General features: G+C 36.9%; 3 protein-coding genes across 8 annotated transcripts in view; 1 reads left to right on the top strand and 2 right to left on the bottom strand.

The window, feature by feature from the left end:
- Positions 1-15,641, top strand: part of LOC128193015 (uncharacterized) — a 38,810-nt gene extending 23,169 nt beyond the window's left edge. For 4 of the 6 annotated variants that reach the window (XM_052866172.1, XM_052866176.1, XM_052866173.1 and 1 more), the window contains 25 exons: positions 31-162; positions 659-817; positions 1,046-1,691; positions 1,815-1,997; positions 2,202-2,422; positions 3,478-3,586; positions 3,734-4,525; positions 4,678-4,860; positions 4,983-5,203; positions 5,937-6,045; positions 6,224-6,985; positions 7,123-7,239; positions 7,487-7,671; positions 7,824-7,992; positions 8,115-8,216; positions 8,332-8,452; positions 8,547-8,653; positions 8,795-8,974; positions 9,101-9,550; positions 10,270-10,598; positions 11,067-11,096; positions 13,028-13,222; positions 13,598-13,753; positions 13,921-14,544; positions 14,762-15,641. In XM_052866172.1, coding sequence (XP_052722132.1) covers positions 31-162; positions 659-817; positions 1,046-1,691; positions 1,815-1,997; positions 2,202-2,422; positions 3,478-3,586; positions 3,734-4,525; positions 4,678-4,860; positions 4,983-5,203; positions 5,937-6,045; positions 6,224-6,985; positions 7,123-7,239; positions 7,487-7,671; positions 7,824-7,992; positions 8,115-8,216; positions 8,332-8,452; positions 8,547-8,653; positions 8,795-8,974; positions 9,101-9,550; positions 10,270-10,598; positions 11,067-11,096; positions 13,028-13,222; positions 13,598-13,753; positions 13,921-14,544; positions 14,762-15,010 — 6,531 coding nt within the window. In that variant the 3' untranslated portion in view covers positions 15,011-15,641. The remainder of the gene's footprint in view (positions 1-30; positions 163-658; positions 818-1,045; positions 1,692-1,814; positions 1,998-2,201; positions 2,423-3,477; positions 3,587-3,733; positions 4,526-4,677; positions 4,861-4,982; positions 5,204-5,936; positions 6,046-6,223; positions 6,986-7,122; positions 7,240-7,486; positions 7,672-7,823; positions 7,993-8,114; positions 8,217-8,331; positions 8,453-8,546; positions 8,654-8,794; positions 8,975-9,100; positions 9,551-10,269; positions 10,599-11,066; positions 11,097-13,027; positions 13,223-13,597; positions 13,754-13,920; positions 14,545-14,761) is intronic. The other 2 variants (XM_052866175.1, XM_052866174.1) reach the window with 2 other exon arrangements.
- Positions 15,642-17,950: 2,309 nt separating this feature from the next.
- Positions 17,951-20,096, bottom strand: LOC128193019 (uncharacterized). The gene is made up of 3 exons (XM_052866187.1): positions 19,899-20,096; positions 19,333-19,722; positions 17,951-18,240 (listed from the first exon to the last, which is right to left on the bottom strand). The coding sequence occupies exons 1-3, from the start codon at positions 19,975-19,977 to the stop codon at positions 18,230-18,232; spliced, it is 480 nt and encodes a 159-aa protein (XP_052722147.1). The 5' UTR covers positions 19,978-20,096; the 3' UTR covers positions 17,951-18,229.
- A 2,259-nt stretch (positions 20,097-22,355) lies between these two features.
- LOC128193020 (uncharacterized) lies at positions 22,356-24,467 on the bottom strand. Its single transcript, XM_052866188.1, has 3 exons — positions 24,312-24,467; positions 23,780-24,163; positions 22,356-22,659 (listed from the first exon to the last, which is right to left on the bottom strand). Exons 1-3 carry the CDS (start codon positions 24,373-24,375, stop codon positions 22,655-22,657), a joined length of 453 nt encoding a protein of 150 aa, XP_052722148.1. The 5' UTR covers positions 24,376-24,467; the 3' UTR covers positions 22,356-22,654.
- Between the last annotated feature and the right edge of the window lie 217 nt (positions 24,468-24,684).

Below are 24,684 nucleotides of genomic sequence, written 5' to 3'. Positions count from 1 at the left end.
CTCATCTGTGAGTTCCTCTCTTTATTACAGGACGGTTACCTGACTTTTTACCTGGACGATGGGACGAACAGTCCCCAGCAGGTGCAGCTCCGCCCCGAGGACTACCGCGACCTGAACGACTGGAGGTGGCACAAGATTTCAGTGGAGAGGATGGGCCGCCATGTACGTAACACGTCACTGGCAATCTTTATAGTTCGGTGGGGATGGGGGTGGGGAGGGGTTCAATTTTCGGGATTTTGTTGTGAATACAAGCAAGCATCCAAGAAAATAGATACAGTTGTTTATACGTTAATTTTTGTAACCTTGATATTTCCGGTGGGCGGGGAGGGGTGCAATAATCGGAAATTTGTTGTGAATATACATGTATACTGTAAATGCACGACCTCGCAAATATTCATACACATTGTTTGTACCTTGACGATGCTTGATATTGGGTTGTTTAAATAAAATCCATGCAAAAACGTTCTAGAAATTTTGTGCCTAAAATTAAAAAAAAAAATAGTCCGGACTTAAAGATGTTTTCACATACTATAGTTGTACTTTCTTATTGTGTACGAAATGGATTGTCTGCCAGGTTTTCTGAATGCCTGAATTTATATAAACTAAAGGATCACTGCGTTAGTGCTTGTAGTAAAATGGACATTCTTTTCTGCTACAGCTGAGATTCTTTATCGACGAGAAGTACGCGGGCGAACTCTTCACCAGGAACGAGATTCAGTTGGTTGCCCCTGGCGACGTGTATTTGGGAGGGAGCCCGGATACCATACAGCTCACCGATAGAAACATCCGTGAGGGCTTTGATGGGGCGCTCACCGAGGTAACTCATCACCTGCGTGTCTACATTGAGTAAAAACATATAGAAAAACTCAGTAGACATGGAAATAGGAGAGAAAAATTGTATTTAAATGCTGAAGGATTAAGTTAACAATATACAAAAAATCCCAAAATAAAGTATTCATTAAAGAATTTTTTCGAGCCAAAAACTCTGCAAACATATTAAATTATGTTTCAAAGGAATTATTATTTCTGAAAATATTACTTGCAGGTCATATACACCAAATTCGCTAGAAACAATCACGTGACGATCGTAAGTCTTCTAGCTCACATCGAGACGCATGCGTCAACTCATGGCCGGGTCATTATCTACAAACCTAACGAATTTGGCACCAGGCCGCCACTTCCGGCCACAACCCTTGCCCCGAGACCAAAAGAAATCTATCTCTTCCGGACTCTCTCCATTCTGCAGTTCAACTTCCACATCCGGGCCACTGGCTTTATTGACATGAGGAATGGCGGCGAGATCTCTTTCCGCTTCCGGACTCTCCAGTCACAAGGTCTGATATTCGTTGCCGGAACTTCCGGTTCCTTCGTCAGTTGCGAAATAGTGGACGGATATTTGTACATGGTGTATGATTTTGGCGCTGGCGCTAAGCGTGTCCGACTTTCCTCGAGTATTGTGAACGATGGTCAACCCCACACTGTCCGACTTGTATTCAGCTATGGCCGCCGACTTACGGCGTATTACGACAACGTTCCTACAACTGCTAGTCTCTCGGGCTCTGAGACTTCGTTATACTTCAGCGGAGGAATATGGTTCGGCGGTCCGAGGGAGGACGATCAGTTGTCCTGGTATCTGATATCAAGGAATGGTTTTGTTGGGTGCTTGTTGGACTTTGTTTTGACAGATACCAGTAAGTACTGTAACTTCGACGTTTTGTGAAAACGCGCAAATATGACATTTGCTTAGCCGTTGTTCGTACTGCAATATGATAGAGAGGCCTTCTTGTAATTGTTTGAATTGGTTTTATTTGTAGGCACGGATTTTGGATCCATGATTATCCAGAATGTACCGGAACTCTCCCAGTCCTGTGTAGTGGGGGCAAACGAGTGCGCGGTGCCCTCAATCTGCGGGCGGGGGGAGTGTACATACCACGACGCCCTGTCATACCACTGCTACTGCGCAGGGACAGGGATGGCCGGCGACAACTGTAATATATGTAAGTTAAAACCTTTTTTCATAAACTTTTAAAGTTCTCTGAAATTTTTAGAAATCAAAGAAAAACTTTTTAATTTTAGAATAAAGAATTTTATTTTTTCAATTATTCATTCTTTTTTCTTTTAAAATCAGTACACTTTGAAAATCATTTTAAAATTTGAAATTAAAATGAAGAATTTTTTTCAATGATCAATTTTTCGTTTAGGGCCCGTGACTGCCGCATTTGAGGGGAGGGAATACGTGATCTACCACTACAGCAGGTATCTGGAGACTCACATGAACGACTTCTCGGTCAGATTCAGGACCAAGCAGAGTAACGCCATACTGTTCCAGACCTACTCCACCCAGGGGCACAACGACTTCATCCGTGCGGAGCTCGAGAACGGGCGAATCAAGGTCACGGTCAGGGTCAACGGCAGAGACCAGGTAAAGAGTTCAAGGATATTTATATATTTTAAAAAAAACGAACGTGCATTAACTCTGCGTGCTTTAGCTTTCAGGATGGAAATTTTCATAGCCCTTGCATTTCACCTGTTCTGCATTATATAAACACTAGTACTTTATCAACGGTTTGCCGTGTGTGTGTGTGTACCATTACATATTTATGACGAGTTCTAAACGTAAATGTACAGTTCTGTTGTTTTTCTTCCTTGAGATCCTTTTTTTTCATCTTAACGTTATTAAAAAAATATATTAATTACAAGCTACATTATCCTTCTTATAACCAATGCATATCATGTTCTTGCACAAAATATATTAACAGTTTGCCGTGTGTTTGTCCCTACATTTTTTGTCAAATAATAAGCACACACATAACAGTGTTGAAGCCTGTTGTTTTCTCCTTGAGATATCCTTTTCCATCCGCCTATTATAACAACTTTCAGTGTGTTCATACTCATTGCAGCTTTAGCCTGTATGCTTTGACATTTTCACTAGCCTCGTGGTTGCTATGTTATTTTCAGATTTTCGATCATAACCCAGTGAGTAGCTAGATGTCAATTTTAAACGTAAAAATTAGAAAAAGTGAAATTTTAAATTCTGCATGAGAAAAGAGAATGGGGATTTTGGATGAATGCTATAGTCAGATTTTTTTTTTAAAGTTTTAATTTATGTACAAAAAATATTTCAGTAAATTTATAATTTTTAAAACCTGAATATTGTATAATTTTATTTCATTTCAGATTATATTTATTAAATTTTAGTTCTCTTTATTGTATTACAGTAGTTAGTTTAGATATCTTTATCACATTAGATTATGTCAATTATTCAATATAAATGAAATAATTGATTGATAAGTTATTGAATTTTATTTACAGTATACTCAATTAGGAATGTTTTCATCTCTGAATCATGTGAATATAATAACATTTATTGATTCAATAATATCAATTAATAATTACATTATTTATATAAATAAATGCTTAATAAATACAGCTGTTTCTATGTGATTTCAATTATTACATCCATTGACTGATCATTAGGTGTTCTACACCGGGATCTATCTCAATGACGATGCCTGGCACACTTTTAACCTCCGCCGGCGCGCGGACCACTTGGAATTGTGGGTAGACTCCCAGCAACACCAAACAGGTAAAATTCGCGAAAATAGATTATCATCATCCACATGCTACGTCTAACCTGTGTACATAATCTTGTGGTACTTTCTGAAGAATTATATTTACGAAACGTTTCTTCTTTTCCTTTAATTATTTTAATATTTATCTGTCATTTCAACAGAGAAAATATCCGGCCAGGATTTCTTCATCCACTACGACAAGATTTACTACGGATCCCTATATGAGATATACCCTAACCTGCGAATTCCTGCCTTCCACGGGTACATGCACAATGTCTACGTTGACCGGGTGGACATCTTTGAAAAACTGAAGCAGCACAGCGGCGGCCATTGGCCCATTCTGATCTTCACGCGCGGTGAGTGGGAGAATCACTATAGGGGTCACGCTGACCTACATACTCCCAGACCCACTACCCAGAGACCGGTCACCCCGCGTCCCACCACACCCGCACCCCAGCCAACCAGAGTCAAGCTCATCAGCACCATATCGCTCCTAGTTCACGGCAAGCACTACCACATTCCCGGCTACGTCGACTTCCGGCAGAGAGGAGGCGAGATCAGTTTCCGCTTCCGGACTTTGCTTCCTACCGGTCTTTTACTGACCATACCAAGGACCACCTCTCTGTCTCACTTCATGAGCTTTGAAGTCTTCGATGGAAAATTGTATTTTGTTTATGACTTTGGAGCGTTAACGCGACGTATATTGGTGTCTAACGATTTCGTCAGCACCGGGCAGTGGCAGAGCGTGAAGTTATCAATGGCCGACAGCTACATCCTGGTCTACCTGAACAACAAGCCCACTCGTATTGAACTGTCTTCATTTGAGACCAATTCTTTGTACTTTGCCGGTGGAATTTGGATTGGAGCACTACCAGCAGAGAATCTGTCGTGGTATACGTTTGCCAGAGACGGGTATGTGGGTTGTATAGGAGACCTCACGCTTCACAAACTTGGTGAGTGAATGTTCATTTGTCTCCTCTAAACTTTCTTTCAATTATTTTTGGGTTATATTTTGCATACAATATTCCCTCTAACTTTCTTATATATATTTTCAGTTATGACTATTTTCAAGGTTGTTTTTATCATTATTTTCATTTCCGTACAGATTCCAACATGCGACTCAAGTCTTTCATCTCGGGATCTGATATTTCCAACCAGTGCTCAGCGCTCACCCGCCATTGTGACAATGCCAACATCTGCGGTACCGGAACCTGCGCGTACTCCGACCAATCCAATTACATCTGCCACTGTGAGGGGACCGGATTTGGTGGAGACCGTTGCGACAGATGTAAGCTTCTATCAGCAATATTTCCGGACCAATTTAAGACATCGTGATAATACAATGTGCGTCATTTTTTTTGTATTTATTCATCGCAAACTTACAATTTCTTTTTTACTTTTATTTTGCAGGGCCGATAACTAGCATCTTTGAGGATGGGCACTATATCTTATATAATTACCTACTGCAACAGAAGACCCACAACAACGATTTCTCCGTCCGCTTCCGGACCGCTCAGGATAACGCCGTTCTGTTCCAAACTTACTCCACCCGCGGCCTTGACGAGTACATCCGGGCAGTTCTGGAAAACGGCCGCGTTAAGGTCACCTTCAGAATCAACGGAGTTGACCAGGTTTGTGCTTAATTCAAGTCATTAGAAATACTTTTTTTTCTAAACACGTGAATTTGTGTCAAGTGATTTCAAGATCGTTTCAGAGAATTATTAGTGTGCAAGTCTTGAACAGTTAATTTGAAAATTTTATCGGAAACATTGCACTTGCAGCCAATTTTGCTTCCATTTGTAAGTAGATTTGGGTGGTATGGAATTTGATATCAATGGAAAGCATGATTCAGCATTTGTACGACAGTATCCCGCTGTGAGGAGTCTACTCGATCGTGCATGATAACATACATATCAAAGATATTCACATCTTGTTGCGGAAAAATAAATCATCAAAGCGCGAAATGAACGGAACTAGCGCATAGCATACAAAATTACGATTAAGTCAATTCATTTTATCGTCATCGGTTTTTATGGAATTTTATTTTTTATTTTCTTATTGTCTGGTAAAGGTTTTGCATCGAATGTTCTATTCTATTCTATCTGTTCAGTTTTCAACCTTTCCATCCTTACGTTTACAAATACATCCACACAAAAATCTTTTGAGTTTGGTTTTGTTCTCTTCTCCTCCACAAATAAATTCTTCCAAGTTCATTTTCCCCATTTTGTTTTTGTTCTTTTTCAACTGATTTTTTTTTTACATTTTTTTAATTTATCCTTTCATTTTTACTACATGTATTTTAATTGAATTATAATTAAGACTAGTTGATCTACATTAAAACATTTCCGATTCTTTTGACATTAGGAGTACTACGTGGGAGAGAACTTGAACGACAACCATTGGCATACCTTCAACCTCCGACGTCACGGCAACCTGGTCAAGATGTGGGTTGATGACCTCGCCGCTAAAGAAGGTACTTTTGCTAGTACATGTGCATATATAATTTTTTCAAGTACAAACATATTCATGGATAAATGTATTAATTTTTCAATACCAAATTTACCCGTTATATTTATTAATGAAAACCATAATTAAACGTTTAAATTTCAATATTCCGGTATCATTGACCGCTGCCTTCTGGTTTTGAACAGAAACATTGAAGGGAGAGAACTTTTTCATCCACTACGACAACGTGTACTACGGTTCCCTGGCCAATCTGTACCCCAGTCTAAACATCCCGTCCTTCTCTGGCTCCATGCACAATGTGTACATCGACCATACCGACATCTTTGACGAACTGAAGCAGCACTCGGGGGGACACTGGCCGATATTCATTCACACCAAGACCGAGTACGATAATTACCACTTCCGGCCCGTGACCTTCGTCACTAGGGACGTGTACGCCGACCTTGCCCCTCTCCACGCCTCCCAGAGGATGCATCTGACCTTCAACTTCAAAACTGGTGAGGAAAACGGAATTCTGCTGTTTACACGCGGAGGTGGAAACCAGTTCATAGCTGTACAGTTGATCGGTGGACAGTTATACGTCAAATTCCACAACGGTGTACGTCAGAGTTCTCCACATCTTGTTCCGACCCCGAAACTGAACGACAACCAATGGCACACCTTTGTTCTGAGGGAGCGCACGCGAGGCGAGCAACGTCAGTTTGAGGTGTCCATCGACAAGTTGGCGCCCATTGTCATCAACCTAGGAACGAACCCCCTGGTGCTGACGGGCAGACTGTACATCGGCGGCGTATCCGCCAGTGAGTACCTGGACACGTTTGTCCGGGAGGTCCTGCAGTCCAACGAGGGCTTCATCGGATGTATGTCTTCCGTGGAGCTTAATGGACACACACCGGAACTGCTGAAGTACGCCAGTAACCTGGACCACATAATGACTGGATGTCGTGGTGCGTTCTCTATCTCTCTCTCTCTCTCTCTCTCTCTCTCTCTCTCTCTCTCTCTCTCTCTCTCTCTCCAAAGAATGTTTCTAATTATGACATTTTCAAATACGTGTTAATATCGTATATTTGATTACTGTTTTCAGCGATTAGACCATGCCCCTTGGACGCCTGTTTACACGGGGGTATATGTATTCCCGGAATCACAGATTTCACGTGTAACTGTCAGACGACCGCTCACTGGGGACGAAACTGCGGCGAGTGTAAGTCAACCAAAATTAATTGATAAGCTAAGCAACTTTCCTCTGAAAATAAAAGAGAAATAACACTAACGGGGAAAATGTCAAAGTGTTTTTACATTTCTTTCACAGTAGTTAAGAATGTATATTAAGGTACAGAGGAAGTTGCAGCTTTGCAATTATTGTGCTATATTTTTACATTTCGTTATTATTTCTTGCACCTGATATTTGATAAACTAAAAAAAATACGAATTTCCATTTCTTAATTTAGATCCCAATGGCACCATTTTTGGATCCCCTGACAACCAGCAGGGCGGCCTGATTCTGTACACGTTCGACGATCTCCAGGTGTCCAGCACGGATGAAATCGTGTTTGGGTTCATGACCTTCTATGAGGACGGATTATTATACAGAGCAGAGAGCCGGCTGGGAAATGAATACATTGCTATCAAACTGGTAATATACCAACTCAAAACCCCAACCCCAGCCCCTAGACCCCATACGATTTGAATTCAAAAGATGAATCGTGTATTTCTTTTTAAGTGATGTATACCGCTACAAAAAATTAAAATTGGAATTTTAGATATTATTTTCTTAATCATTTTCAGGAAAATGGTTTCATTGTTGCTGAATATGACACTGGCAGCGGAAAACAAACTCTGAGAATAGACTCAAAGACGTACAATGACGGGAAATACCATGTTGTAAATTTCCTGCGTACCGGCGAGCGCGCGGACCTGATAGTAGACAGTCTCAGCGCCTTTAACATGCACCAATGTAAGCAGAGAGTGTGACTATTTTGTGTAATTGTTTGCAAGTTCAATATTCAGTGTAATTGTTTCTTTTGTCTTCTCGGCCTTTTATATATCAGACAATATAAACAATATTTTTTTACACAGCTACCCATTCTAATTTCGACGAAATGCACAAGGTATTCATTGGTGGATACACAGACTCCGCCCATTCTACCATTTTGGATGGCTTCAATGGAATCATTGGAGGTAAGACTAGGAACGAAGTGACGACTTTCTCCGTTATTCTCATGAAATCAACTACGTGAAGAATCTTTCCGTATTTGTATTTTGTAATAAATGTTTTTGCTTATTTTTTGCACAGGCGCCTACTGGAATAAGTACCGCTTTATTGACTTGGCCCACCACGGAGACAGCAGGATCAACATTGTCGGAAACTACGCCACTCTGATCGACAAGCACGGCTACAATCTACGGCCACCCATGTAAGACATTTTTAGTACAGATTCGTACATCTTGTTTAAGATAATTGATTTATTTACGAATAGAGATGTGTACAAGTTGTTGTTCGTTTTTCAGTATACCCACACGACCCCCGGTCCCTGATCTTGGCCCCGGACCCCACATAGTTCCCGATCACATCGGAGGTGGTGGGTCCCTCGGACCTGGTGCCTCGGGTATTGGAGGTTAGTGTCATCCTATAGTTAATGTAGTTAAACAAGTTGTCTTAATTTCAGCCTAGCTTTAAGGAAGTTTCTGCTTGATCTACGATGGTCTTTTCTTAGAATGAGTATTATTTTCCTGATGAACATCCTTTGATTTCACAGGAGGTGTTGATGTGATCCACTATGAAAAGATCGGTGGAATTTCGGGTGGCTTTGGAACAAACCCTGGTTTGACTGGTGGACTGAACACGCTGCCACAAACCGCTGGTGGTGGTCCCGCTGTGGTTCCACCCCCAGCAGCTGGTGGTACGCGGGCAGGTGCTGCCATGGGAACACTTCTCGGTAAGTAATACCAGTAGTTTATCGAAACGTTTTAAGGGCCTCGATTATTAGAGATTGTAGTTAAAATGAAAAGGTTTATTTTTCAATATAAAAGGAAACATATCAATATGATAAATATTTTACTAGGTACCATGGCGTTTTTGGCTAGCTTAATGTGGGCCTTCTGGAGAATGAAGCCGGGTATAGTCACATTCCCAGGTGGTGGCGGCGGTGGACCCCCACCGGCAACCATCTCACCCCCAACGGCGACCAACCTACCAGTGTTGAAGGCAATGGGCGGCGGCGGCGGTGGCGAAGGAGGTGGTGGCGGATCTGGCGGTGGCACCAAGATCACAGTGGTCAATGGTTCTGCAGGAGCCGGTGGCGGCGGCAGTGGTGGTGGTGCTGGCGGATACTCTTCCTACTACACATCCTCGACAACAACAGCGGCCGGTGGTGGTGGTGGCGGCGGCGGTGTAGGCGGGGATGTATTTGATTCTGCCACTCTCAGAGCTACGGGTACGTTCTCGAACAAAGGAACCATTATTGGTACCCCCAAGGCTACACGAGCGTACTTAGGATCCGCGTCGTCGGCAGGTTAGCGTTGTTGTTAGCATGTGTAGCTAGCTCGTAGTGACGATTATAGCGTAGTCTGTAGCATAGGCGGATCCAGGAACTGGTGTGGAGTGCGTTGCTATGATGCTATATAATCACTCGAGCTCTGTGTATTCAACTTTTACAACGAACGCGACGCGTGTTTTTACATTTTTACGACATCCGCCTATGTCCAGGTAGTAAGTTTAATCTCCGTTGTGTAATCCATAGTACGGCCATTTTGTCTGAACTTTCAACAAATGCAATGATCTCAATCTTTTGGATATTTTCTTGAGAAATATTATATATATAATTAATATGATAAAAATAATAAATTCTTCTGAATTTAAGTATTAATTTTCTCTCCTAAGACTTCAACACAGCTCAGGAAAAAAAGACAAAATGGACTGTAATGCTTACCGTGTATGGGTATTCTGCCGAGGATTTTTGATGTACTCAGTGTAGCCTAGCACAAGTATATACCGTAACATTGTACTATCACTACTTACTAGTGTGCCAGTACAAACATATGTATATGTAACATACATGTACTGCAATATTTATTTATGTATACCACCTAGTATATACTTTTTATATGAAGTGTATTTGTAGTAGATGTCATATTTCCAAATATATCATAATTTTTTATCAACCCATGGAATTACAAAACACAGGATCAGAAACGGGAAACAATGATTAATTGTTGAGATATCTATCTTTAGGCAGCGGAAGTGGCGTTGGTGGTGGCGGCGGTACCTCATCTTACCTTTACCAGAAGGAAACCACAACCTACAAGTCTGGCGGCGGCGGCAGTGGTGGTGTTAGCGGTGGCGGTGCCGGCGGAGGCGGCAGCAGTTACAACATGGCGTACGGCGAGTCTACCACGGCGGATTACGATATGGCGACGCCCGCTAACTATACCAGTAACACGCTCTCCTCCTCCATGGGAAGTGGTTTGGGTGGTGGCGGTGGTACGCTGGGTGGTAGCAATACCATGTCCAATACCATGTCCAAGAGTGGATACAATACCATGTCTTCCTACAGCTATCAGGTAAGGAGCAGGTGCCCTTTATTCTCTGTGATATCATGGTTTGTTTGTTTTTGTTATTGCGGTGTTTTCTTTATGTTTGTCATCCATTTGTTGATATCAAAGCATGGTTAATTTTGTGATTTTTCTATCGTTGAATTGTGTTTGTTTTCCATCAAAATCATTCATTTGTTCGTCTTCAGTTGTAGATGAAATCTTTTTGAAATTTTAATTGTTTTCATTTTCAGTGTATCGTAGTATTTTCTAGATAATTTTCAAGAAATTTAGAATTTAATTCATTAATTCAAAGTTTATCCAGAATTCAATTCAACATCTTGATTTTAATTGATCAAGCGTGCATAGAAGCACATGTAGTTGAATTTATTTTAGGTTAAGTTGAGTTTACTTTATACTTTAAATCCATTGATAATAGTCCTGAATATGGTTAAAAGAGTTCATGACTTTAACAACCAGAACAACTTGTTTTAACAGACATCCTCACTTCATCAGAAACGGTTCCTTGTAAGTCATCATACTCATTCCCAGTGCATGCTGCCTGTATCCAGACTCTCTCTAACCCCTCCACACAGAAAAAAAGAATCTTTCTTTCTATTCTTTATCTCTCTATCTTTGTTGTCTAGAAACGGATTTTGATTCCAAGAGCACAATATCGGCTTCTAATTAAGGAGGCTGCTGGTTGGTCAACAAATTACCCATCAGATTTATCTTAGAATTTTGGATATGATATATTTATCTATAAACCGAGATTTGGTAAAGAAAAACTCAATTTTTTTTATATTTAAAATTTCTTTTTTTCCTTTATCATTATAGAGCACTATAGATCTCATTCTCAATGAAGTTGATATATTCTAAAAGTTAACACGAGTCGACCATACAGTTCTCTTAATTAAGTAGCCTAATTGTGGATATTTTGAAAATTTATCGATTGATTTTGCCGGATTGTGTTATTGGAATCATGAATCATTGTTATGACTCGATCATTTCTCCTCGCATTGGAGATGGTTGGATCATAATATTGAGAGCGCAATTTTAATTTTTTAAACATGAAACGTGCTTAGAAAATAGCGTTTTAGGGTTATGTGTAATTCATTTTATTTACTTTCTGTTTCATTTACTTATATTTAATACGCGATTTCGCCATTTGATATAATTGTCATTTTTTTGTCAGCATTCTTTATAGATATAATCAGATACTAGAAATGATAAATTCTCTTTCGAAAATATATACTGTGGTTTCATCAATATTCGTTGAATACCAATTTTCGTGGATTTCGTTGTTAAGTTGATCCACGAAATTAAATGTTCATTGAAATTCAATTTTCAACAAACATTTTGTATTGATAGAATCATTGGCCACGAAATTACGTATCCTTGAAACTGTGGTTTTCAGAAAATCCACGAAAATTTATACCCACGAAAATTAATGAAACCACAGTATAACTTATTATAATCCGAGAATGAGAGTAAAAATTCCTCTCAAAATTTTTTTAAACTTTTTATAAGCGGAGTATTGAAAATAATAATTGTCTAATAAGAATTCAATATGTAAAACTTAATTTACATGTAAATGAATCGCTTAACATGACATGGTATACTGCACGTAACAAGAAAAGATGCTTGAAAGAAAACATGGCGTAAGGTTACACCTTTGCGAATTCTGTTGTGCATTAGTGTTGTCATGCAATGTTCAGAATGTTTGAGTTTGCATCCCTATTGTTGTTGAAACCAAGATATAGATAAACACGGAATTAATCTTTTTTGAAGGCGTCGGTTAAAAAGTAATATATAATGAGTTTTTTTTGGTGTTTTCAAGAGCATTCACTGTTGCATTAATGCATTCAGTGGCCATTGTGAATAAATTAAATGAATTCCTATAGTTGACATTTTGATAAAGCGCCCACTTCCTTAGCATTAATTCCGTGTTTTTGCTATCTTTTTTTTCTTTGATTGACCTCTCCTTGATTGTGAACCTTTAGCATGTAGATGGAATGTGTCTTTGGATGTTGAGCTAATTCATCTTCTTTTCCTTTCTTCTAGGTATAGAGATGGAATGATTTAAAAATTACGTAGAATGTGTCATTTAAAAAAAACTTTTTATAGGTGTCTATGAACTTTCATTATATAGAATAAGCAAAAGAAGTCTAAATAGAAGTAGCAATTTTCGTAGATTTTACTAACAGTTAAGTAGAAATCAGAATTTTAAAAGTTTCAATGTTCTTCGTTTTTACACTCAATATTTTGCTCTCAACATGTGCTTTTAAAAATATTAGTATTCAGATCTTCAAATGATTATCAGTATTTTCTATATGTCTCTGTTTGTTATATCAGTCATGCTTTTTATTCCATGATATATACCTCCGCTTTTACTTTTATCATAACTTTTAAATAAATGAAAACAAAATTTGAGTTCCAAAAAAATTGATTTTTCACAGGTCCAGAATGTCCGTACAATGATGGCGAACCAGGCCGGAAATCAGATGGTACAGTACAGTGCGACCTCTAGCGGCGCGGTGACGCCGGGGGCTGCCGGAGATGAAGTGCGCGTGGACTGTTGTCTGATGGCGACGGACGGACGAAGCGTAGTGACCGGATCAAGCCTGGGACCACCCCAAGTCTGGGACATGCAGGTAATTCAGCAGGCCTGCAAAACAATGCAAGCGTCGTCTGCAGAGTTTAAGATTATTACCCGAGTTTTATTTAAGGGATGCTTATAAATGTATTTTCTGTAGAGTTTGAAAGAAGTATATATTTTTTTACTGGCTTAAGTCTTTTCAATTTCTTTCCCCTCGTCGTATTTTTAGGTTATTGAATAAGAAAGAATATTATAAAGTTTGATAACAAGACAAATGTTGCTTAGAACTTAAAAAAAAATAATAAATATCGTTAATGGTTCGTAAAAGAATGGTCAGAGAGGACAAATTTTGCAATGACCGATTTTAAGAAGAATGTTTAGAGGTGTTTGATTTACATGTACTAAATTATGATTTTTGTTCCAAATTTAGAATGGCGAGTTGTTACGCATTATGAAAGGAGATACTGTGGGATCCACAAACCTCCATCTTGCCTGCAATGATCGTCTGCTGGTCGGAGCAGTGCACGCAGATCTTGAAGTCAACGAATACTCAACTAGGAAAGGTGTTACCAATAAAAAATTACAGGTAAAAATGTTTTCCTTCAATTTTCCTATATTAATTATTTCTATAATTGGAATTTATACGAATTGTTGTTTTTGACATCATAATATCATTTACTTTAACATCCTAATATCATGTACTGCTTTATTGGTATTTTCTATAAAGGATCAATAAATTTCGGTTCTTTTCAGATTTGGGATTACACAACAGGAAAACCTTTAGAGATGGGAACAGAGGAAACCTGTTCCGCTCTGTGCGTTATGTCCGACCCGGATAAAGTAGTGTTTGCTCGCTCAGAAAAGTTCGGCAATGCCACACATGTGATAGTGTGGGACTTATTAGGAAACCAGGCACTAAAAGAAGTGAAATATGACGCACCCGTAGGAAACAATGACTATGTGAACTTCTTAAAACTTTCCCACAATGACCGATACTGTGTATTAGGATTTAATAATTCATTTGACAATCACGCCGAGTTCGTGGTATTTGACATGAATCAGACCCACCACGAAGTCACGGACCCATGTTTATTGAGGTTGGATGCCAACACGGACTGCACCGTCATCCTGCCTCGAGACGAGGCCGTAACGGGACTACGCAATGGAGATCTTGTGGTCTGGAGTCTGCGCACTGGTCAGCCCAGCCGACAGCTGCTTTCCGGTTCCGGTGTACATGCGCATAACAAGGAGGTGAAGGCGGTCGTTCTGTCAGAGGATAACAGATACTTAGTGTCTGCCTCAGCAGACGGCACGCTGAAGGTGTGGGACATGCAGACGGAGAGACAGATGAGCACGCTGAGGGGTCACAAAGACGAGGTGAGATATCATACTGTTAACATTAGTTGCAATCAACATTGAAACAGTTTTATAAACTTGTGTCAATTTTTTTTAATTTTAAGTTGTTAATAAAAACATAAAACATTTGCGTTATCAGTTCTAGCCAAACCTTTCAGAAAAGTCAAAAAGCATTGAATGATGAAAAACGGAGAAACTTTGTGGTAAAGTTATAGTGATTCCTTCTTTCTTCTTTCAGGTTTGGTGCGTTGCCATTTCTCCTGACAACGAAATCGTCGTATCCGGTGGTAAGGACGCTTCCATCCGCCTCTGGAGAATGAAGAACGGAAGTGAGATCTGCGCATTCTCCACCGCTGTGGACGTCTTCTACGTCACGATGAGCCATGACAAAGGAACCATCGTTGCCCTTGGAGACAGATTTGGTGCTCGAAAGTTGATTATGTTGCAAGTCGTACGCACTAAAATTCGCCGAACTGTCACGTCATAGAACTTCAAACCAAAAAAAAAGATTAAATGAAAAATTACGATTCGAAGCAGACTGGTTGGCCCTTTTAAGTATATATATATGATATTTTTTGTTTGAAATATTCTCATTTTAAGGATGAATTAGATTACGATTTTTTTAATTTTCTGATATATCGGATGCTTTTTGCCAGAATTTTCTTGCCAGTGCCAGCTACATATATTTTCTACAATGCAGAATAATATTTCAATCTTTGAAATCTTCACTGCTTACCGATAATCTGCCACCCTTTATTGCCATAAAAAAAAAGCTGTCGAACTTTCTAGAACATTTCTAAAATGTCGAGCTAAATTTTTACGTTTTGAAATGTTATCTGAATTGTAACATTTGTTTTGGGGGGAATTTCCCGAATGAGGAAATGCTACGAAATCCATTGACGTGTTGTTTAGACTGTTAGCGATTAATGAGTTAGCCATGACCCCTTCCACGCGCCGAAAGTACGTGGAAAACACAGACCCTGGGCAAGAATACTCACATTAAGATTCAATCTTATGAAGGTTTTTTTTTATTGAATGTCGTTTATATATATTTACAATGCTTTATTTATTACGTGCTTTAATATATGATATAATAAAATAAAAGTTTATGATATGAATTTCTGTGAATTTTTATTATTTCCTATCTTAATAGATTTATTCTATCAATGAATTCGATAGTCGAAGAGAGAGTCAACATTTACTGTATATTTGTTTTGGAAACGAAGCTATTCGGGAGCAATGGGTCAAGTTTTAATGGAAATCTGGTGAAATATTTACAAACATTGACTCCTTTCAAGCACTGTCCTACATAGATATCCCGTTATCAAAATTTTCTACATGTAAAGCCAGGATGTCGATACAGTCTACTCAGTATCTTTGACAAATTGAAAACTAAATTCTAACATCGCTCCAAATATTCAACTCCAGATGTAATTTTTTTTTCAAGACGACACTTTTTCTTGGCTTTTTAGAGAGTTTTAAAAGTTTTTCAAAGATAACCGATATTTACTTGTACAAGCGAAATCTTTATATTACACAACGATAGTGTACTCTGATCCTGGCAGGAGAACCCATTAATAATGTGGCTGTGCTTGGCATTAAAATGTAAGTTTCATATTTCACAAGATCCAGCTGAAAAGGAAAATTTATGATGGTATGATGTAAAATATGGCCTTAGTAATAGTAAATTGACCAAAAAAAAAAAACTACGTAATTTTTTCGTTTTCATCTGTATGTACTGAATCTTTTATATTTGAACCTTCAAGTACAATGCAATCCTTTTTATTTTTATCCAAAATGAAACAAATACGTAAAAGATGTACATCATTTTTTATGGTAGGGGTACACTGTTCATTCAGTCCCTGTATAGTTTTAGCTCTGGCCCATATTTTAAACCTTTTATTTTCACAAATCAGAACGAAATTCCCAACAAAATCAGCGATATCGCGAAAATCTTATGGAGGTAACTTATAAAACTTTCAAACGATCAAATCTTTGTATTCACACTAATCAAGATAATTATATCACTTTTTTCACTTTCGTTTAAAAAACAACAAATTCACGGTAGAGTTTTCTATAGTTCAATGTATACATACAAAGAAGCCGTTGGCATGTGATCAGGGTTATGATCTTTTCATGACCTCTCTTTAAGGTTATATGCAATAGGTCAAGGTCAAAAATGGCTGTGAACATAATCAACCAATTTTCTCACAGGTGAAAAGTCAGATAATACGTTAATTAAGAGGGATGGATGGTCATGGCTATTTTTCTGGCTGTTTTAGTCTCCTTTAGAAAAAGAGTTCTGTATGATGATATTGGGGAAAAAATAAAAGTTAAAAGCTATAATGTATGAATTTTTTCTTTACTTAATACTGAGAAAAAATTATTTTTTTGATAGTTCACAAATCATATCTAAAACTTTGAGGCTTATCTGATGGTTAATTAGTTGACTACACAGCCTCCTTAATGAAATGTGAGAGCGTATGTTGCACATATCTCGGATTGTCTTTATTGTTTAAAACAAGTTAATCACTGATACAACTTTAACAATTTTAACAGTTTTAGTTTTCATTAATAATTCAAACATACATGCTTTTTTTATATGTCAATGGTTCAATTTGTAGTTGACTTTTGTTCAAGTAGGGAAAATCGTATGACCCATCAGAATTAGTATAATTGGCCGTATATACTCTGTCGTATGTTCTGTCCGATAATTTACTTTTAAACCAGTGACTGACATATATAAGAGCATGTGTACGTAGATCAGATTTGATTTGACCCCAGATAACAAATACCAGCCGGCACCTGGTAGAGTCGATGTCACTAATATCACCCCAGAATGAAAAGGGCGGTCTTATATTAATCATATAAAAAGATCGTTAATGAATATGATATTAATGTTTTCATCATCAAATTTCAGATACGTAGACTGTTTTAAGACAGACTACGGTATTTGGTATTACCAGTACGGTCGTGTTTTTTTAGCTAATTTGGTGGAGAGAGAGAGAGAGAGAGAGAGAGAGAGAGAGAGAGAGAGATTTGCAAGTAACGCAAGTATTTTTTTAGTCGAAGGCACTCTTGTGTAATGTACACTATGGAAACGGAATTGGTCATATTTAATCAGTATAAAACCTTACTATTTATGATCATATAATTGTAAATACATACGTGTTCATTCAATTCAATTTAAGGCTTCGAAAAGTGTTTCTTTTTAAAAAGTGGATTAGAAATAAATGTTTGAGGCACTGAGTTAAATATCAAAATATTTATATATCGCTGGAATCAGGCAAAGACATATACACTTATTGTTAAAGTTTATTCTTTTTAGGGTATATTTTTGTGTATATCCTATCGTCTTGTTGGTATCAGAAATGTACTTCAATTTAGAATAAGTTAAAACATTTAGAAAACAAACTTCACACTATAATTATTGTTTATAATATTTTATTCTATTAACACGTTTTAGATAATTTACATTTCAAAAACACAAAACCTAAGTTTATAAAAAACACAATGAGAGGTTGGCAAATAACAAATTAAATGAGTGGATGCGCGCAGATGTATTCGATTAGATACCCAACAGCGTAATACTGGTCTTCGATTGGATGAAATTATAACAGTACCGATCTTTGATTTGATGGAAGTTATTGGTCTTTGATTGGATGCATCATTGAGTGGTTTCTAGATGATGAAGTACATGGGCGTTTTAACCTACAACTAATAAAGAGAATCAAATTCAATAAAAAGTAGCATACACATGCTAGTACAAATGTACAGACATAACGGAGATAACGAAGTAAATCCATTGGTCCTTAGGACTTCGCTATAACCGAGTTTTACTGTACAGATAATAGGAAAAATTGCGCCATAGTTTAGGAATTTTTCTTTTGATGTTTGCGAATTCAAGCATACATTAAAAGTCTGTGCTAAGTAACTGTTTTTGTCACTTTTTTCCATTTCTTTAATACATACATTTACCTACAAGTAAAGAATAGTTTAAATCGATATATAAGGGGTAAAGTGCACAATTTCTTATTGAACACGCCATTCCGAGAAATTGACATCGCTTGTCTAATGGGAATTTCTCCGAAAAACTTTCACAAATTTTCTAACATTATATTCCAAGTACTATGGTGTGGTATGCAAAGCCTGTCGGCTAGATTTTTAAAATTTCTATAGAGTATTTCTTAAAAAATACTTCGTTTTCATTCTAGTGAATGCGTGAAGATTGAATATTAAGATGTTTATGAATTAAATTAACAAAATTAAGCAAAATGTTATGGAAACTTGGACTTGATACATGATATTGTCAGCGGGTCGAAAGTTTATGCATGATAACTTTATTTTCACTGTACAAAAACTATCACCTAAAGCTGGTGTTATAAAAAAAAAAAAGGGAGAAAAAACAACGATTTGGATATTAAAAAAAAAACACGATAGTTTAGTACAAAGTTTTTTAAATATTAAAATTTCGAAAAGAATTAATTGAAATAAATTGACAAAACAAGCTCATAACGTCAATGTAAATTAATTCCAGAGATTCAGTATAAATACAAAAACTTGAAACGTCTAAGAGCTGAATGGCCTTGGCAATTTTAGACTATCATTCTCTTTGAGAAGAACTCTTTATAAAGCTATAAAAGAAAATGATTAGATTTTAAAGCTAAAGTATCTGAATTTTTCCTTGACTCCAGAAAAGCTTATGGTTAAAGAAATCATACATAACATTTATTAAAGTAATGGGTAATTCATTCACTATTCAGCTGCCTCCTGAATATTCCCTTGCGATATCGATTATCGATTACTTACATGTATCATGAAGGATGAATGGAAAGCAAGTAACGGAGATACATGTGCGACAAATTATTGTGTACTCCTCATGACTGGTGGTTTTAGAGCTTGGGTCTTTTATTCTCTCTCGTTTAATCCTGCGAATCACTCGCGATGAAGTCCTTGACGTTCTTCTGACGTCATCAGCGGGAAATAGTTCGCCATAACTTGCCATCTGACCGTAAATCGGCACAGCGGACGCAGGGTTTACTTTCACAGGGGCCCCGTCCCTAGTCTGTTCAATTGTCGCCTCGCGGCGAAAGGAGCAGACAGGGCTCGGAATGGTTCCGTGGTAATTTTTGGCCACACATTTTTCAAGACATTCTCTAAATGTCATCTGACTTCGATTCTGTTTGTTCGGAACCGTTCCTTCAAAGCAAAAACAAAGCTATGAAATGAAAATGCCCATATGACTAAATGAAACTAATAAATGTCTCTTGTTTAATTATTATATTTTACATAAATATGTCAATAAATTGAAAATTTATCTACATTCAAAAGATGTAGCAGTAACTATCAAAAAACATATCTATTCAAATACAAACCTTCGCGTTCGCGTTCTGCATGTGCAATGCCTAATAAGGTCATCCATACACAAAATAGAACAAAATAAGAGTGTTTCATTTTCCCGTCATGCTGCGCGTCACTGTCCCGTTGTCGTCTGCTCCTTCACCTCTTATAGGTTTGGGTAACGTTAAGCTCCTAGCTCTAGATACTTCCTTGTGTCACCTTTGTTTCTTATTGTAAAAAAAATATATGTTCGAATAGATAAAAAATCTCCTAACTCATTTATTGGTCATTCGTTGTCACGTGCACATTTAAAAACCTCCCAACTTATCCGTCCAAAGTCAGACATTCCTCAGTTGATAAGATATGTGCATTTTTACAAAACGGAAAGTATAAATTGTTAAAAAGATTTATGCATGTAAATAAGGAGATGTGTTAAAACCCTTTGATTCTTTCTATAAAAATTTTAGAATTTCTGTGGCAGATTTTTACAGTCTCATGGCTAGAGACTTCAATTGTGACTGGTATATGATCATCTTATGTTATATACTCGTCTCTCTATCTTGTTTCTTATAGGAACCAATGATATAATTTATAACTATATCGTTAATTGTAATTTGAGTATCAAATTCGAATATGACCTTAGTTTACACTTCTACCTAAAATGAAGGAGTTGTTTGTCAACTTCCTTTTAGAATCACCTTGCAAATTTTTATGATTTGTTTTACAATAGTAACAGTATTTAATACACTTTTATCTTGTATGAAAACCCCCAGTTTAAATATATTTATATTTCTACTGTTGCCGAGCTCCAAAACTCCCACTGTGACCAAACTCTCTTCTACTATTAATAGACTATCATCTTGGACTATATCCAAAATTCCAGACACCAACTGTAACTGATTCTCAGACGTCTTTGTGACTTGATTTTCACTCTGTTATTGTAACATTTTTACAGCTAAAAATATCTCGCTTCATAATTGCGGAAATGTTACTTTTAAGATATTGTCGTTACCTTATATAGTCAGCAGATGACGTCCAGACCCTACTTTGATTACTATGATTTGAATTTCATTTTTATATTTTAACTATAACTGGCACTTTAAATTTGTTATTCTCCTATGATTAAGCTCTCGGTCTTCTACGGGGTCTTTACATTCATTGTTCAATGGTATCTTTCCTCGTTATCCTATAAGTATAGCAAATGTATTTATTTAGCAAACCTCGTACAATCTTTAAGTTATTATTTTCTCCACTCTAAGACGTGTACTGTAACACGACTCACATATTTCTACTGTAACAGACTTCTACTGTTAAATGACTTACAGATTCTATTGTTACATGACTTATAGACTCTACTGTAATATGATCCAAAGATTTTTACTGTTACAGACTTCTACTGTGACATGACTAACATATATTTTACTGTAACAGACTTCTTCTGTGACATGACTCACAGATTTCTACTGTATTAGACTTAACTGTAACATAATTCATAGACCTCTACTGTAACATGACTCATAGATTTCTACTTTATTAGACTTCTACTGTAACATAACTCAAAGACTTCTACTGTAACAGACATCTACTGTAACATGACTCACAGATTTCTACTGTAACAGACATCTACTGTAACATGACTCACAGATTTCTACTGTAACAGACGTCTACTGTAACATGACTCACAGATTTCTGCTGTAACAAAGTTCTACTGTAAAATGACACACATACTTTTACTGAAACATGACTTACAAACTTTTACTGTAACATGATTAACGACTTCTACCGTTCATGATACATGACTTACCTCTGCTTTAAAATGACCTATAGACATCAACTGTAACATGACTAGCATACTTCTGCTCTAAAATGACCCGTAGACGTCTATAAGATGACTCAGAGACTTCTACTGTAACATGACTCGCATACGTTTGGTGTAACATGACTCGCAGACTTTTACTGTGCCACGAATCAGACTTCCTCTGTTACGTTAAACATGAACTTTTTGCCTAAGTCCATTCTTTAGCTATCATCAACATCATCGTAAATTATTGCGTTTGAAAGTAGTTCCTTTAATGCATAAATGTATGAATGCATTGCTTGAATAAAAAAAAAAACGTTATGTTGTTGTTTTTTATTGTTGTTGTTTTTTCTTTACTTAAGAGCATACCTTTAAATAAATAAAACATCATATACGCTATTTTAACGTTTCACCGCATCTCTTATTATTTGAGAAATTTTTTCAATAATTTTGTATTTCCTTTTGTTAAAATATGCCTCGGTTGACGGTGAACGTCAACGATATTCTCGTTACCGCCCAGCATATTATAATACTTATAATATCTCGACATATTTATTTTGTTTTTAAAAAAAATTTGATTTTTTTCCCCCAAAATGCATTCCTCGGTTTTTTATAAACTTTGGATTACACATTTAGCTAATGAAGAGTAGCGGCCTAGTAACTGTTTTGAGATGAGATCAAATACTAAACACCATGATTGTTTGTAATATTTTATTTTGATAACATGTTTAAATAATACATAATATTTATATAAAAAAAAAAACCAAGTCTTAAAAACACAATGAAAGTTTGGCAGATAACAATGGAAAACATTTAGTGAATGCCGGGTGTATTTGATTGGATAATCATCAGCGTTGTAGTAAACCTTTGATTGGATGTTATTATAACAACACTGGTCTTTTATTGGATGTACATATAATAATAGCAGTACTGGTCTTTGATTGGCTGAATCGACAGCACTGCCGGCTTGGATGATAGGTTACATGGAGGGTGCTAACCTACAATTAAAGGAAAGGAATCAAATTCACAAAAGTAGAATGAAAATGCTTATAAATGTTTAGGCAGCAAGAAGATTCTTCTTTTCTCTTTGAGCCACGCTTTATGCCAGAAATGAAGTATACAATTTCTTCTTGTATAGGGTTTGAGCTATGTTCAGTAACTTACATATAACTTACAAATTCAATGCAACACTGCAATTTTTTATGCATAATGTGAAAGTTGAAAGAAAAATTATTCTGGGTAAACCGTTCTCCAATGTACCTTTTTAAAGTCATAAAGTAACATACAAAGAAAGAATTAATTTACCAATGCATATTACAAGTCAAAATGAACTTTAGCCATTTTTAAAACCCTTTGTAAATCTAAAGACAGTTGTTTTTTTAACCATATCGAATAATTAATAACTGAATACCATATTTCGACACCTGCAGCGAACGAACCCGATTCAGATTCCGTAACGCATGCTACAAGTATATTAGCTGTTCTTTCGTTAACTTTTAATGTTATCGTTTGTGTTATGAAAATTAATATCTATACGCTATTGTTTTTTTATGTTAAAAAAACTGGGGGTGGGCATTGATAGGGAAATGTCGTTTAACATCAATAGTCCTTAAAATTAATAAACTGGTTTACCAGTAAATAATATGAAGCAAGCAACGTCACAAAATAATAAAAGCGATATGCAATATCTTTAATTCAAGCTGAAGACTTTATCGCTGAAAATTTATTTAGTATAATTTAATTATAACACAATAGGGGTATATAATTCATAATAATTAGCTTAATTTTATTCTTTCATTTATCTTCAAAATGATTTTAATGTTATTCAAATTTCTCTAGAGTTTAATATATATTTTTAGGTATATCTTCGCTAGCCAAGGGTTTTCGGTCCACTTTGCTCCCCATAAACATAAATATGGGGAGCAAAGTGGACCGAAAACCATTGGCTAGCGAAGATGTTTTAGGTACAGCTATGTATTTTTTGTAAATAAAATATATTTTTAACCAGAATTTAAAAAATCATGGCGGTTTTCCAAATTAAAGCAAACTCAAAGCAAAGCAAATTCATATATATTATATCAATATATTTCAGTGATGCAGAATGCACATGTCTCTTACCAAAGAAGATGTAGGGTCGACACGTCCCGGAGATACAGTTGTAACAAATGTTCACGTAATCTTCACGACTTGAGGTTTCAGAGCTAGAGTCTTTCCTCCTGTCTCTTACTATTCCACGAATCACTCTAGATAAAGTCTTTGACGTTCTTCTGACGTCACCTGCGGGAAATCTTTCGTCATAACTCGCCATCTGACCGTAGATCGGCGCAGCGGCCGAGGGGTTAACTCTCACAGGTGCCCCGTCCCAAGACTGTCTAAATGTCGCCGAGCGCCCAAAGGAGCAAACAGTGCTAGGAGAATCCCCATGGTAATTTTTGGACACACATTTATCAAGACATTGCCTGAATGTCATCAGACTTCGATCACTTTCTTTTGTAACAGTTCCTTAAAAAAAAAAAACCAAATTTTTAATTATCAAAATGACAAAATAATTTGAACAGATTTTGTCACGTGATTTTTAATGTAGTTTTTTTATACTTAAAGATAAAAAATTTAAATCGAATGTATATTGATATTAAAACCAAATACATACCCCCTACATATGCATGGGCCAACAGGGTCATCCATACACAAAGAACAAAATAAGAGCGTTTCATTTTCCCGTCATGCTGCGTCACTGTCCCGTTGTCGTCTGCTCCTTCACCTTTTATAGGTTTGGGTAAGCTCCTGGCTCTAGATATATACTCTCTCGCGCCAGCTTTTTCCGTGTGGATGTAAAATGTTCGATAGATTAAAACAAACAGACAGTACAAGAATGTCAGCTAGTTTGTTATCACTAACTCATTCATTCATAGTCACATGGGCATTACAAAACCTTTATTTTACAATTAAGAAGAAAGAAAAAAGAACTTTAAGACTTTCCATTCAATATAAGACATTCTTCGGTTGATAAGTGACAATGTGTC

This window comes from Crassostrea angulata, chromosome 7 (genome assembly GCF_025612915.1).
Source record: "Crassostrea angulata isolate pt1a10 chromosome 7, ASM2561291v2, whole genome shotgun sequence".
Lineage (NCBI taxonomy): Eukaryota > Metazoa > Mollusca > Bivalvia > Ostreida > Ostreidae > Magallana > Magallana angulata.
Note: the sequence above shows the minus strand (reverse complement) of the source record. Positions and strands in the feature narration are given on the sequence as shown.

Bases quoted from the DNA above. Each gene is read 5' to 3' on its own strand.
- LOC128193020 (XM_052866188.1), bottom strand. From the start codon at position 24,375: ATGAAACGCTCTTATTTTGTTCTTTGTGTATGGATGACCCTGTTGGCC. The intron at 24,164-24,311 runs GTATGTATTTGG...TTTTTTTTTAAG, and splicing joins GGCCCATGCATATGTAGGGG to GAACTGTTACAAAAGAAAGT.
- LOC128193019 (XM_052866187.1), bottom strand. From the start codon at position 19,977: ATGAAACACTCTTATTTTGTTCTATTTTGTGTATGGATGACCTTATTA. The intron at 19,723-19,898 runs GTTTGTATTTGA...TTTGCTTTGAAG, and splicing joins TGCAGAACGCGAACGCGAAG to GAACGGTTCCGAACAAACAG.